Source organism: Phascolarctos cinereus, unplaced genomic scaffold (assembly GCF_003287225.1).
Source record: "Phascolarctos cinereus isolate Bilbo 61053 unplaced genomic scaffold, phaCin_HiC Scaffold_3;HRSCAF=262, whole genome shotgun sequence".
Taxonomy (NCBI): domain Eukaryota; kingdom Metazoa; phylum Chordata; class Mammalia; order Diprotodontia; family Phascolarctidae; genus Phascolarctos; species Phascolarctos cinereus.
The window spans coordinates 142401832-142416653 of NW_027555736.1; the positions used below are offsets into that span (position 1 = coordinate 142401832).

Below are 14822 nucleotides of genomic sequence, written 5' to 3' on the forward strand. Positions count from 1 at the left end.
TCTCTTGAATTATCTCCAGTTTATCTTGCATATATCTTATTTACACAGGATGTTTATATGTTGTCTCCCCTACTAGACTGTGAGCTCTTTGAGAGCAGGGGTCTTGCTTAACAGTGTCTGGCACATAGGAGGAAAGGGTAGGGTTATTAAGTTCCTACTATGTGCCAGGCACTATGCTAAGTACTTACAAATCTCTGATTTGATCTTTATTACAACCCTGGGAAGTAAGTGCTGTTATTATCTCCATTTTTATAGATGAGGGAACTGAGGCAGGCAAAGGTTAAGTAACTTACCTAGATGTCACACACCTAGTAAATGTCTGAGGCCCGATTTGAATGCAGATCTTCCTAATTCTAGGCCCAATACTGTATCCACTGTGCCACCTAGCAGCCTCATTCTTGTTCCATCGTGTCTGATTTCTTTGTGACCCTGTGGACCATACTGTCCATGAGGTTTTCTTGGTAAAGATACTGGAATGGTTTGCTATTTCCTTCTCCAATGCATTAAGGCAAACAGAGGCTAAATGACTTGCCCAGTGTCAAACAGCTAGTAACTTATCTGAGGCTGGATTTGAACTCAGGTCTTCTTGACTCCAGGCCCAGTGCTCTACCCACTGAGCCACAGCTGCTTCTAGCAGCCTCATAGGCAGCACTTAATAAACGCTTATTGACGTGTGGTTTTCAGGGAATCTTAATTTCTCTCACCCAGACTTTTTTTTTCTAAGTCACTTTTTTTTAATGTCATATATTTTACATTTTCTTCTATTTGTTTAGTTATTTGGCTTTGTTCCAATATTTCTTGCTGTCTAATGGAGTCATTGATTTCTATTTGATACATTCTACTTTTCTTGGAGGCTGTTTCTTAGGTTTGCCACTTTCAGTTCTAATCTATTTATTCTCCTTACAATTCTTTCTTTCTGAGCTTTTATTTAATATTTTTAATTTCTTCATTTAAAAAAAAATCCAATTTAGTTTATTTTTTTGTTCCGAATTCTCTCCTCTCCTTCTCTCCTCCCCTCCCTCACCAATTTCGAAGGCAAGGGAGGTAAAAGTTATTACAGATACACACACACACACACACACACACACACACACAGTCATACAAAACAAACCCCCACATTAACTTTTCTGAAAAAGAAAAAAATATGCTTCAGTTTGTTCTCTGAGTATATCAGCTGTCTATCAGGAGGTGGATAGCATGCTTCATCATGAGCCCTCTGGAATTGTGGTTGGTTACTATACTGATTAGAGTTTTCATTCTTTCATTTTTTTCAGTGTATTAATGTAGCCTTGTGGGGGTGGCCAAATATGGAAGTGGAACCACCTTTAGAACCCGTAAAGAATACAATGTAGCAGTGTACAGTTGTCACAATACCATCGTGTAGAGACATGGCAAGGATTCAGTAAATTACTCATTCATATTTATTAACTGGTGCCCTAAAAGCTTAATTTACTTATAATAAATAAACAGTAGTTTAAGGTAATAAGCTGATATTTGTAAAGCATTTGCAGTTCTTGACTGAAATGAACTATTTAAGTGTTCATAAAATTAGTAGTCAAAAAAGAGAGGTTAAAATGCTTGAGTCCCAGCTAGCTTTCCCGTAGGCTGTCAAACCTGCTGATTGTCTTTGGGCCTAAGGCAAGTAAATAAAGCTATGTAGTTAAGATTCTAGTATGAAGGCTATTTGGTGGGTATATAGAAATATTGATACACTATATGCTAGCTCTGTATTAACACAAAGGACTTTAATTTTTTAATAGCTTTTTGGATTTATTCATTCAAAATTCATTTTTTAAAAATTATGTATAGTGCATTAGTGCTAGGAGATGAAAGCTCCAAAAAGATTAAAAAGACATGGCTCTTGCCTTTAGGAAACTTATGCTCTAGTTATTGAGCTGTAGTGGTTAGATCAGAGAAGGAAAAGGGAAACTCTTGAGGAGTTCTACTCTTTTTACCAAGGGGAAAAAAAAACTCATGAATTTGAGCTAACATTAGCATCTGTTTCAGGAACAGAACATGTTTCCTAGTCTTCCCAAATTATGGGATCTTTATATATGTATTGCATCTAGAGATACTAAAGTTTGTAGTATACCATATTTCATGTGTGTTGGAATTCTCCACAAAGTAGTTGACATTCCTTTCTTCAGCATGAGTTATGTTATTCAAAGAAAACATACCATTCACACCCTCTTTGTGTGCACATTTTCTAGTGCGTTGGAGAATATTAAATTCAATGGAAATCTTTGTTTTTTCTTGAAACTTAACTACAAATATATATACTTTTTTTTAAAACAGGAATTGATTTTAAAATAAGAACAATAGAGCTGGATGGAAAGAAAATCAAACTGCAGATCTGGTAAGTCAGGCACAAGCGCACCCCCTTTAGCTTAATCAGGAATAGAACAATATCCCATCATGACAAAAGCATCTTTAATTTTAACAGATAGTATTGGAGAAAACCAGGAAAGTACTGAACACTGTATCTGACTTCAGTTAAAACGAAGGCCTTCAAATATGGAAAAGATTTCTTTTTCTTTTTTTAGTCTTTCTAGATATCTACACACCTCACCCACACAACAAGGGCTGTAGCTGCAGCAATGAGACTAGATAATTTTATGATGGAAATACCTCCCTTCACTTTTGAACTGGAATAGAGGTGAACATTGGCATGGGAGATGAGGAAAAGACTAGTACCATCTCCCATCTCTATTCCCACAGTAAGTGAAAAGGAATGAGATGCATCTTTAGGTTTACCTAAATGCTTCCCTATTGTGGTCACTTATCTTATACTTTTGTATTTAGCTAGTTAAATGCCTGTAGCTACTTGGCTTATTGGATAGAGTTCTGGGCCTAGAGTCAGGGAGACCTGAGTTTATTTGTCAATAATTTTTTTGTTGTTGTTTTTGCTTTTTGACAAGGCAATCGGGGGTAAGTGACTTGCCCAAGGTCACACAGCTAGTAAGTGTCAAATGTCTGAGGCCAGATTTGAACTCAGGTCCTCCTGACTCCAAGGCCGGAGCTCTATCCACTGCATCACCTAGCTACCCTGAGACCTGAGTTTAAATCCAGCCTCAGACACTTACTAAATGTATGACCCCAGACAAGTCACTTAACCTCTGTCTGCCTTAATCCACTGGAGAAGGAAAGGGCAAGACACCCCAGCATCTTTGCCAAGAAAATCCCATGGACAGTATTGGTATGATATAATCCATGGGGTCATGAAGAGTTGGGCATGACTGAACAACTGAACAAGTTTAAATGCCTGAGGAATTTATCAACACTTAGTTAACAAAGGGCCCAGAACTGAATAGGGAAAGGAAAACAGTCTGGAATGTTAATTAAAAGCAGAGTCTGCTTTTAATGACTCCAAGCTTCTCTTGGAACGCCAGTATTCTGTTGGTGACCCAATGATTCTATATGACTTTGAAACATGGAATAACACTTTCTTCAAAGAATTAAAGTTGCAGATCTAAAGAACAATGGGAAGATGTATGGTGAGCCTGTGTAGGGTAGGGTCAGTAATGAAAATTTTTTACTGAAGTAGAATGAGTAAAAGATAATAGTAAAATTATCTATAGTCAGAAAGGGAAGTGGACTGGGAATGTAACAAAAAAAGAACGAACTGATGGATAGTCTGAGAGCTATATTGGTACCCATGCAATGAAAATAAATTTAGAGAAAAAGATCTTAATATTTTAGATGGACCTTCTGTAGAAAATGTGGGAGAATGTGGATAAGAATCTTGAACCATGAGAAAGCATGGATGGGTTGCAGTCTGCACTGTTGCAATGACAGCTATGGATTCATCCAAATAATTAACTAAGATGGTTCTTATAAATTGACAAATTAAATGGTTTTCTCTTGAGGGCAAAAACCAATTGTCCCTGTCTTCATAGAATCATAAATATCAGAGCTGAAAGAGACCTTAGAGATTGCTAGTTTAATTTGCACATAAAGAAAATTGATTCCAGAAAGGGTATATAGCTGAAGGTCACATAGCCAGCTAGTGACAGAGTCAGGTTTCCTGACTCCCAGGTCAAGGCTTTTTTTTTGTCTTTTTTCCACACAGTCTTCACTGGAACACAGCATTGACAACATAGGTTTTTCCTTTAATAATTTAGTAGCCAGTGTTACTGGTGCACACATGCTCTGTCTGGCATAAAAGTTCTAAGTACCTCACTAATCATTCTTTGAATGTTCAAACATTTAATTCTTGACCTTAAGCTAATGAGTTCTCTTTCCTTTATGTTCTATCCTAATGTTATTTTCTGTGTGTTTTGGAAGAGAAAGAATTCCTGATCCCATGTCCTTATAATTGTGGGTATGAGAACAAGGAAACATGGGTCCAGTAGTCTTTAAGAACTTGTTTATGAGCTTACAGGTTAAAAGAGGGAGTTGAATTATATTTCCAGGGTTGTTTTCTGCTGATATCCATAGAGTGAGCAAGCTTTTTGTGATTTTGTTCATTATCACCTCCACCAGCAACCAGTTCTACATTTAAACCTCCAGCTTCTCACTTCTTATGGCCAATAAATCTGATGAGGCTGTTCCAAAATATTTGGTCTCTTTTCCTCCCACTGATTTTCATTCCTTTGCCCTCCCCCTCATATCTTTTTGTTTTTCCATGTATCAAATAGATGTTTTCAATTTTCTAACAGATTCCAATTGAATTTCTGCTGAGGTGTGTAGACCTTAGGTCTGCATTAGGCTTTTTTTGTGCATCTGTCTTACCTACCAATTTGCAAGTGCCTTTTAATGCTACTTAGTTTCTCTGAGTCTAGGGATTTAGTTATTTCTAGATGCAAGTAGCAAATTTTGGGACATTGACTTTCCCAAATGTCAAGAAAATCTGACTTTTTACTAGATATTTCCTGATAAATATAACAAATTTGTAGCCTGTTCATTACACAGAGCCTGTTGCTTATGGTGTCACCTACCTAAAAACAGACATTAGAGTTTTTGTTTGAAAGTTTACAAGGATTAACAAAGGGTATGTATTAGACTCTGATATCTCAGTTTAATAATGGACTCTATTGCTTACAAAATTATTCAACAGATCCAATTTAGCATGCTTTACTGAGTAGTTTCTACATTATTTCAGCTCACTTGATTATTTTGTGAAGAAATTTATATTAAAAGGAAATTTCTTTTGTTAAATCTTTGTAAGTAGTTATTTTAATAGTCCCTCTTGGAGTCAGAAAATTTGAAACTATTATATCCTCCCACAAGTTTGGAATGGCATTATATTCCAGTTGAGTTCACTTATTTTTCTCTCGCTCTATGAGTCCCTGAGATCCAGGATTCTTACAGATGTCTTTGTGATTTCCTGACAGGTTCTATAACTGCTACCACTTCCAAATTTCAGGAGTCCCTTGGGTTCCTTTTCTTCTTTCTTAATAAAATACTGCGCTTATTACCCTGAATAATGTCATGCATAGTTCACAGTTTTTCTTCAGTAATGACAACTTTTAATATTATTGTTTTCTTTCTTTTGAATTTTAGGGACACAGCTGGCCAGGAAAGATTCAGAACAATCACAACAGCATATTACAGAGGAGCCATGGTGAGTATATATTAAGGTTTTCTAATATTCAGGTGAAAATAAAACATTAGTTACTCCTTTTTTCAGGATTATAGGATTGAAGTTAGATTCCAAATTATAGTTGTCATGGTTGAAGGAGCTTTCTTGATAAGGAAAACTAGAACTAAAAATGCTTTTTTTTTTTTTTGCCATGCTCTTTGCTATTGTCACCTTTTAGTGATAATTACATGGTTACAGGTTCTGAGATTTCTCATACTTTAACATATCACTGGCCTTATAACTGTTCACTGTTATCACATTCTGCTTGTCCCTCCTGTAGTCACACCCTTCCCTCACTAAGTCACTTCTTATCTTCCTCTGTGTCCACCCTAATGGCATCTCTTTCCCATGGCTCACCTATGATCGGTTTCTTTGGTAGCTTTTTAACTGGTGAGGAAATAAGTGACTGGAAGATTTGTAGCTCTATGAAGCTTGAAATCCAGTGGAGATAAATACTGTCCACATAAATCTTGCCCACCAGATCCTTCTTTGTTACTTACTGATTTAGCCCCAATTTGATCCCTTACATTTTGGCTGTTGTTTTCTGGATAGCTTGGGAGTAAGGCTGGCCTGAAGTATAAGCTCAGTTTTAGTCACCATAGCTTATCTCTGGCTCTCAGACCTACCTTCAGGAAGACTCATATTGAAATTTTGAATTATGATACAATTTTAAATATGTTCAAAGGTACTTTTGGGCTTTGGTACCAACTAGACCTGGAATGTTTCAAGGTACATCCCCATAAATAGAAATCAAAGTTTAAATGGCTTGCTGATAAGGTGAGAAGGACTAATCTGATTGCTATTATAATTCTTTAGCTTTAGACAAATTGCTTAAATTTCCATTCCTTTAATTCATTTTTTGTTAAATTGAGGTCTTAATGTATTAGAAGAAAGATACTCTAGATTTTGGAGTCAGGTGTTAACCTCCCCATTGTCTTCTGCTTGAAATATATAACATTAAAATGAAGTATAATGTTTTTTCTGGTTTGTTGACCTTTAAATTCAAAGACCTTTTCATTGTGGTGCTAAGTGCTTTAGAAATACTGAAAATGGGGTTTATGGCTTCAATTCAAAGAATTGTTTACTGAATCTCTTATAAGGGCAGGTGAGGTGCTATGGTAGGCTCTGGGGATACAAAGAAGAATGAGAAATATACCCTTTGCCCTCAATTAGCTCACATTCCAGCAAATATACTGTGTTTGAAATATGTATGATTTACCTAGATTATTACTGAAATTTTGACTACTCCACTTTAGAAGAAATCATTCAAAAGTAATATGGTTTCACTCTTGCTTCAGGAGCAGTATATAAGGCAATTTTTAAAGAAGCATAAATTGTGGGATGATAATCTGTTTTAAATGTTATTGCTGCTTTTAACATTAGATACTCCTTCAATGCTAGTCCAGCCATTCTGGAAAGCAGTTTGGTACTGTGTCCCCAAAGCTATTAAATGTGCATACCTTTTTACTCAGTCATTTCACTGCGAGGTCCCTACCCTAAAGAGATCAAAGAAAGAGTGAAAGGATCCATATGTATAAAAATATTTGACAGCCCTTTTTGTGATGGCAAAGAATTGTATGCTGAGGGGATGTACATTATTTGGGGGAATGGCTGAATCAGTTATGGTATATGAATGTGATGTAATACTATTGTGCTGTAAGAAATTATTAAAGAGATAGTTTCAGAGAAACCTGGAAAAACTTAAATGAACTGATGCAAAATGAAGTGTGCAGAACCAAGAGAACAGTTTATACAGTAACCATAATATTGTAAAGACAAACATCTTTCAAAGATTTTGAAACTGTGATCCACACAGTGAGCAACCACAATTCCAGAGGAGTAATGATAAAACATATTACCCATTTCTAGATAGAGAGGTGATGGATTTAGAATTCACATTGAGGTTAAGGGCTTGTTTTGTTTTGTTTTCAATATGGTCAATGTGGGAATTTGTTTTGCTTGATTATAAATGTTTGTTATAGGTTTTGTTTTTCTTGGTTTCTCAATGGGGAAAGAGGAAAGGGGTTGGGGAGGAAGAGGGAGGGAGGGAAAGAATTAGGACCTGAAAATAAAATAAAATTGAATTTAAAAAATACTCTTTCAGCACTACTTAATTCTGATTTGTATCACAGGACAAAATGGAATGGTTATTTCACTTAAAACTAATGTGACTCCCTATAATCATTAATTAAAGCTTAATTATGAGAGTTTCATAGCACCTTTGTAAGATGCTTTTGGGAAAGATTCATAAGTAATCATGTATAATGTAAAAAATAATCTAATATGTTTCTTCTCTCTTAGGGAATTATGCTGGTATATGACATTACTAATGAAAAATCTTTTGAAAATATTAAAAACTGGATAAGAAACATTGAAGAGGTATTTGAGGAAAAATTTTGTTTAGTGGGAAAATAGGGGAGGGGCAGAGTGAATGGTAGTCTTTGAAACTAACTTTTCCTCATGGACTAATGAGGCTTACTTTTGTCTACCTAGGAGTTAGATCGTTTGCTGAGATGTTGAAGCTTCTATAAAATTATAGAAGAGTTGAATTTCTAGTATAATCAGTCTGGCTTTTTTCATTAGCAGTAAACAGTCTTGACTGAAACTGAATTCTCAAAATTGAACTATGGAGATTGCTCAGTATGGAGTGAGTACACTGGATTGAGAATGATGATTGGGTTGAGTCTTGGCTTGACTGTTTACTGGTTGTGTAACCATGGGAAAGTTAGTTTACTTCTCTGAATTTCAGTATCCACATATGTAAAATGGAAAGGTTGATACTTACCTTGCTGGACTGTTGGAGAAGAGGTACTACCCAGGATTTACCAGGAATCTTTGTGCAGTGTTGAGCTGTGAAGGCTTTCATTATTAAATTATTAATATTAATTATTAAACCTTTAATAGCTGAACACTGCATGAAGATTTCTGGACACTGTATAAATGCAAGTTATTCACGTTCTTACAACAAAAAATTGAAATGAAAGGATTTCACAAAATTTTAGAGCTAAAAGAAACCTTAAAAGACAGTCCAAGGAGTAGCAGGAAGAAGTACAGTGAACTTCCCCTCCTACTTCTCTCCCTCTGCCAAAAAAAAAACAAACCCTTCCAGACATATCTAGAATATGCATCTGACTCAATTCGATTGGGAAATTCAAGAAAAAAACAAAACAAAACCATGGGTCATTTTTCCAGCACAGGTCAGCAAAGGGAAAAAACTAGAGAAGTCTAGCCAGGGGCACATTCCAGCCAGGAAAAGGCTATGCATCAGGGCCAGAAGTCCCAGATCAAACATAAAGGGGCCTAAAATAATATAGGGTGTGGGTACAGGTGCCATCTGGCCACTGTGTTGCTTACTACCCAGTTGGAGATCAGAGATCCAGAGAAGACTAAATAGGGGACTGGCTCCTGTGGTCAAATTCCAGGGTAAGGGCCTTAGGGCATATACCCAGCAAGAATCAAGTTCAGAAGCAAACAGAAGCTGTGTGGCTCAGACCCCAGAGGCAAAGTGGGATCTCAGTTTAAACTTCTAGTACAGTCTGAAACCCACAAAGGAAGAGCCAGGACAAGACTCTCAAACCAAAGGGAATTCACTCTATAATAGCAGCACTTTCCAGGTCACTGAGGTGAGTCTAACAACTGTCTACTGAAACTCCAAAGGGGGCAAGGCCAAAGACCTGTTGCTCAGATCCAAACCCAGGTTGGTAACTTACAGAGCTCAGATGGAGGTGGGAGGACAGCATTCAGCCTTTGCCCTTGATCAGACCACTTTGGGAGCACTGAAAACTTTCAGATATCCTGCCTGAACTGCCCCTGAGATCCTAGAATAACGTTATTACGTTACTTAGTTCCCCAAGAAGGCAACATCAGGATCAGCTTAGGTACTACCTCCTGAAGTGCATGCAGCCCAGCCCTAACATAAAGTCCAGAGTCAGGAAGTAGGCTAGAAGAATGAATAAACAAAGAATTACACCATAAAAAGCTGTTATGGTGATAGGGACACTCAAGATACAAACCCAAAAGTAGAGAATGACTCCAAAATATCTGCAAGCAAAGCCTCAAAGAAAAACACATCTTGAGTACAAGTTCAACTAGACTTCCTGGAAGAGATAAAGCAAGAGGTTTTGTGGTTTTTTTAAAAAGAACTAAATAGGTTTTTATAAATGAAATGAGAATATTAGAGGAAAAGATTTGAAAAGATATGAGAGCTACAGAAGAAAGAATTGGAAAGGAAATTAATAGCTTTGTGCAAGACGTACAAAACCTTGCCCAAGCAACAAATTCCCTGAAAATTAGAACAGACCATTAGAAGCCAATGACTTCATGAGACAAGAAAAACATTAGTTTAAAACAAAGTCAAAAGACTGAAAGTATAGGGGGGAAAGTAAGGTATTTTCATAGCAAAAACAACTGACCTGCAAAACAGATTGAGAAGAGACAATTTAAGAATCACTGAAATTATCTGAAACCATGACCAAAAAAGAGCAAAGATACTATGTTTCAAAAAATTATAACGGAGAACTTCCCAGATTTCTTACAACCAGAGGGAAAGGTAGAAATGAAGAAAATCCATCCATCAGATAAGAAAGGCTCAAATGAAAACTTCCAGAAACATAGGATCACAGCCAATTTAGTAGCCACCACTGTGAAGGATCTTGGAATGTGACTTTCCAGAATGTGAAAGATCTAGGCTTAACAACCAAGAATAACTTATCCAGTAAAACAGCATAAAGCTATAGGGGGAAAAATAGATCTTTAATCAGTTAAAGGACTTCCAAATATTCTTGATGAAAAGAAACTTTGAAGTGCAAAAGAGTCAAGAGAAATAGCTAAACACAAACAATCATAAAGAATCAGACATGGATAAACTATTATAATACAAGAAAATGATAGGGTTCCCCTTTGAACCCTATCATTATTGGTAGGTCATAGAAAGACTCTGATCAGACAGGAGGCCTAGGAGTGGTTTTATTATGTCTTAATGATCTTAAAAGGAGAATGGGAAGGGAGGGGAAGAGAAATACAAAGTGAGGAAAGGGAGAGGAAAGTTAGGTTATCTTACATAATCTGGGGTGCACAAATAGATGTCTATACAAACAAGCAGGAAGGAATGGGAAAATGGCTGGCACTTTGACCTCTCATCTGAACTGATCAACGTTTACACACACACACACACACACACACACACACACACACACACACACACACACACACAGAGTTAGGTACAGAAATACATTTTACTCAACAGGGAAATATGGATAAGAAGAAATTAATTAGAGGGCAGGTAAATTTAGAGAGGGCTTAGTCCTCAGTAAAACAAACTCTGAGAAGTTACAAAGAATATTTTTAGTTCTTTTTTGTAGTGGCAAGAATTAGAAACTGGGGGTTCCCATCAGTTGGGGAGTGGCTGAATAAGCTATAACATAAAATGTGATAGAATACTATTATGTTGTAAGAAATAATGGAGATGGTTTCAGAGAAACCCAGAGACACTTAAATGAACTGATAAAAAGTGAAATGAACAATGTCAAGAGACCAATTTATATAATGATGACAATATGTTAAAGACAATCAACTTTGAAAGACTTAGGAAATCTGGTTAGTGTAATGACCAGTCATGACTTCAAAGCACTGATGATGAAACATGCCATTCATTTTCTGATAGAGAAGTGAAGAATTCAGGGTACAAAATGAGACAGTTTTCTTTTGGACATGGTCAATGTGGAAATTTATTTTGGTTGACTCTATATATTTGTATCCAGAATTGTATTTTTCTTTCTCAGTTTTGACTAGGGTATGAGAAGGAAGGAAGGTGGATTTTTCCTGATTAAGAAAAATAAAATTTAATTTAAAAAAGTATGAGAAAAAAAGATCTAGTCCAATCTCTTCATTTTATAGATAATGACACCAAGACCCCAAGAGATTGTCATCAGTCATTATATAGCAAATTAATAGCTATTGTAACTAGAATTCAAGTTAACTGATTCTCAAAACAATGTTCTTCCCACTAGCTCTTGTTATTTTATTATACTTTTGCCCTTATTACATTTTTTTCCCTTCTTGGTAACCCTTAGATTTGAAGGTATAGGAGCTATAGTTTAATTTAGGCTTCATAAACATTTTTTTTAATTTGAGAATTTTTTTTCTCTTTAACTTTTATAAAAAGGGACTATCAATATGAAATGATTTTTAGGCATATCCATATCAACCTCCAAAGAACTTAATCTTACAGTATTTATGGATCCAAGATATCTTTCCTACTTTTTCATTCCAAATTGTATTATTGCTAGTAATAATTCAAAAAGTGAACCTGCTGTGGATAGATAAGTTTCATATCAACTTTTTCATGCATAAAATAGCCAGATACCATAATGAAACTAAGTAAATCTTTGCTCAGGCTCCCTGAAGTCTTATGTTATGGCTTCCTCTGTCTTGTTTACTTTTTTCTTTTTAAGGATAAAGCTTTATATCAAATAAATTACATAGTTTTATTTCTTACAAAACATGTACATATTTCTGACAAAATTTAGAATTTGATGAATAATTTACTTTCCTCAAGGTCTCTTTACAAGGTTTTCTTTTCCCTTTGTAGCATGCTTCTTCAGATGTTGAACGAATGATCCTGGGCAACAAAAGTGATATGAATGACAAACGACAAGTATCTAAAGAAAGAGGAGAAAAGGTAAATTTTGACTGAATACCAGAATAGTTGAAATTTATCCAAGATAAACAAACATCATCTGTATCATTTAAAAAAAAACAACAGCAGCTTTTATTCACCATCCTGAGGGTGTATCTGATTTATAGTTCTTTAAAAGTAGATATTCGCCTAAGAAATAATCCATATCAGAAAGGTGTAGATTAGTATTTACATCTGAAGCTACTGAGCTAATAAGTCATTGCTGAGAAATTTGTTACATGTTGTCTATGGAAAAAAAAGGGTTTGGGGCCAACTAGTCGGGAGGACCTGAGTTCAAATCCAGCCTTAGACCAAACACTTGCCACTTACTGGCTGTGTGACCGTGGGCAAGTCACTTAACCCCAGTTGTCTAAAAAAAAAAGAAAAGAAAGACTTTTCAAATTCCTTATAGCATTAAAGGTCCTGTCTCTAAATTTATTATATAAACATACCCAGAAATGGCGGTGGGGGGGTGTGGGGTGTGGGGATCAGAGTGTCACTGAGGTTTTAATAGCAGCTAATTCTCTATTCATAATTTTTATAAGAACTTTTTACTGAGCAGCAGTCACATATCACTCTACACAAGTAAGCCTTTTAGTTCTTCAAGCTATGGACTAAGCTTTTCATGGTATTTATTAGAATTTTCATAATTTCATATCTGCTTAACTCAAGTACTTAGAATTCACTTTTAAAGAAAAGCATTTTTTTACATATCTTTTAAATTGGTTTCAAGTGTTAGTGTATAGTTTTTAACTCTTATAATTTAGTTTTATGCTTGGTTTAAATGATATGTACAAGATATAGTTCATGTGTTTCAAACAAGACTGTAGATATTTTTTGCTCTTATAACATTTACCATTAGTGGCCTTCAGTAGTATAAATTACTTATTTACTATTTGGGAGTTAAGTGAAAAAGTAAATAAATACTTCGTTAATCAAAAAAAGATTTAAGACATGCATTTTTGGTACTTAAACTTGTTTCTATACTGCAGGATTCTGTTACACCAGTGAATCTATTCCATCACTATTATAATGGCTATAGAAAAATTGCATAAAAAGGGCTAATTTCTGCCCTTAGACAAATGGGCTGGCTTAGGCATACCCCAAATTAACAACAAGAGTTTCTATTTTAGAGCTAAAAGACAAAAGAATGTCCTTTATCTTGTTGCTCTGTAAACAGAAGATATAGGTATTTTGAAAATAAAAGTTGTAACTTTATTACCTAGCTTTTGTACCTAAGTCAAATGATTATATTTGTGATTATAATATAGTCTGAATAAGAAGTCGGCATAACTCCAGACTTCCAAGATAGACAGCTTGCTTCTTACTCTTGAAATGTAAATCTTAGAAACTATTTATAGGCATCCTTTGTCTGATCCACTGTGGGGAAGGATCAGGAGAAAACAGGAGGTTACCGTGTGTGTGTGTGTGTGTGTGTGTGTGTGTGTGTGTACGTGTGTGTGTGTACACACATTTTTGTTTTGAGTATGTCAATGGTTTTATATGTAATAAAAATCTTTTTCATTTGTTTTGCAGTTAGCAATTGATTATGGAATTAAATTCCTTGAGACAAGTGCAAAATCCAGCATAAATGTAGAAGAGGTAAGAGATTCTTGGCCAATTAATTTTTCTAGTACTTAGAAGCTTATGACAGAACAAATTCCTTAACCATTTTGCCTCTTAACCTAGTAAATAAATTTATATTGACAACCTGTATTCTGTATTTTTTTTTTTTGCAACTGACTTTTGTACTGAACTCTGGTTGTTGGATTTCTAGTATTCACTCTTCACATGGATTTCTGTTGCTCAATAGAGAATTAAGTTCTGTTGAGTTAAAGATAGAAGGATAATTTCATTTTTTCATTCACCTGAGAATTTAGAAGTCTTGCAGTATCAAATATAGTAGTCTTCCTTACCTATTTGTAACTATTTGTATCATCTTAGAAATGCCCAAAGCAGAAAGATATTAATTGCTTTCAAGTCTGTGCCTTAGAACTCTCTCTGTCTGGAGGACTGAACTATTAGTTTATTAAGCAGATTCCTTTCTTATACACATTTGGAATATATCAATTATGTACTGTGATAATAATGTTATTTCAGATTTATCAGAAAATGTCTTTAATTAAATGATAATAAATTGGAAGGTTAAAACACACATAGAGAAACTGCTGTAAACTGAGTTTTTTAAAAGAAAGAATTGTTGGTAGTGTCAAACATTTAGTTTCTTAGGGCACTTGATTTACAATTTAGACTTGAATGGATTAAGAGCCATTTCTGACACTTAATATGACCGTGGCCAAGTCATTTAACCTCTGTGAGTCTCCTTTTCCTAAATTGTAAATAGGGATAATAATACTACAGTACCTTTCTCACAAGTTTGTTATGAGGATAAGATAAAAAAAGTATGTAAAGTGCTTTGTAAAACTTGAAATGCTGTATAAACATCAGCCATATATGCCATGCACACATACATGTGCATATAGCATTTATAAAGCACGTTTATAAAGCACTTTACATATATCATCTCATTCATAACAACCCTGTAAGAAGTGAGTACACTATTAT

At 35.2% G+C, this 14822-nt stretch overlaps 1 protein-coding gene across 2 annotated transcripts in view; it reads left to right on the forward strand.

The window, feature by feature from the left end:
- The window catches only part of RAB8B (RAB8B, member RAS oncogene family), a 76350-nt gene that overhangs the window by 49571 nt on the left and 11957 nt on the right, over window positions 1-14822 (forward strand). Inside the window, exons 2-6 of one of the 2 annotated variants that reach the window (XM_020968652.2) lie at window positions 2296-2356; window positions 5503-5563; window positions 7883-7960; window positions 12171-12260; window positions 13794-13859. In XM_020968652.2, coding sequence (XP_020824311.1) covers window positions 2296-2356; window positions 5503-5563; window positions 7883-7960; window positions 12171-12260; window positions 13794-13859 — 356 coding nt within the window. The remainder of the gene's footprint in view (window positions 1-2295; window positions 2357-5502; window positions 5564-7882; window positions 7961-12170; window positions 12261-13793; window positions 13860-14822) is intronic. The other variant, XM_020968653.2, reaches the window with a different exon arrangement.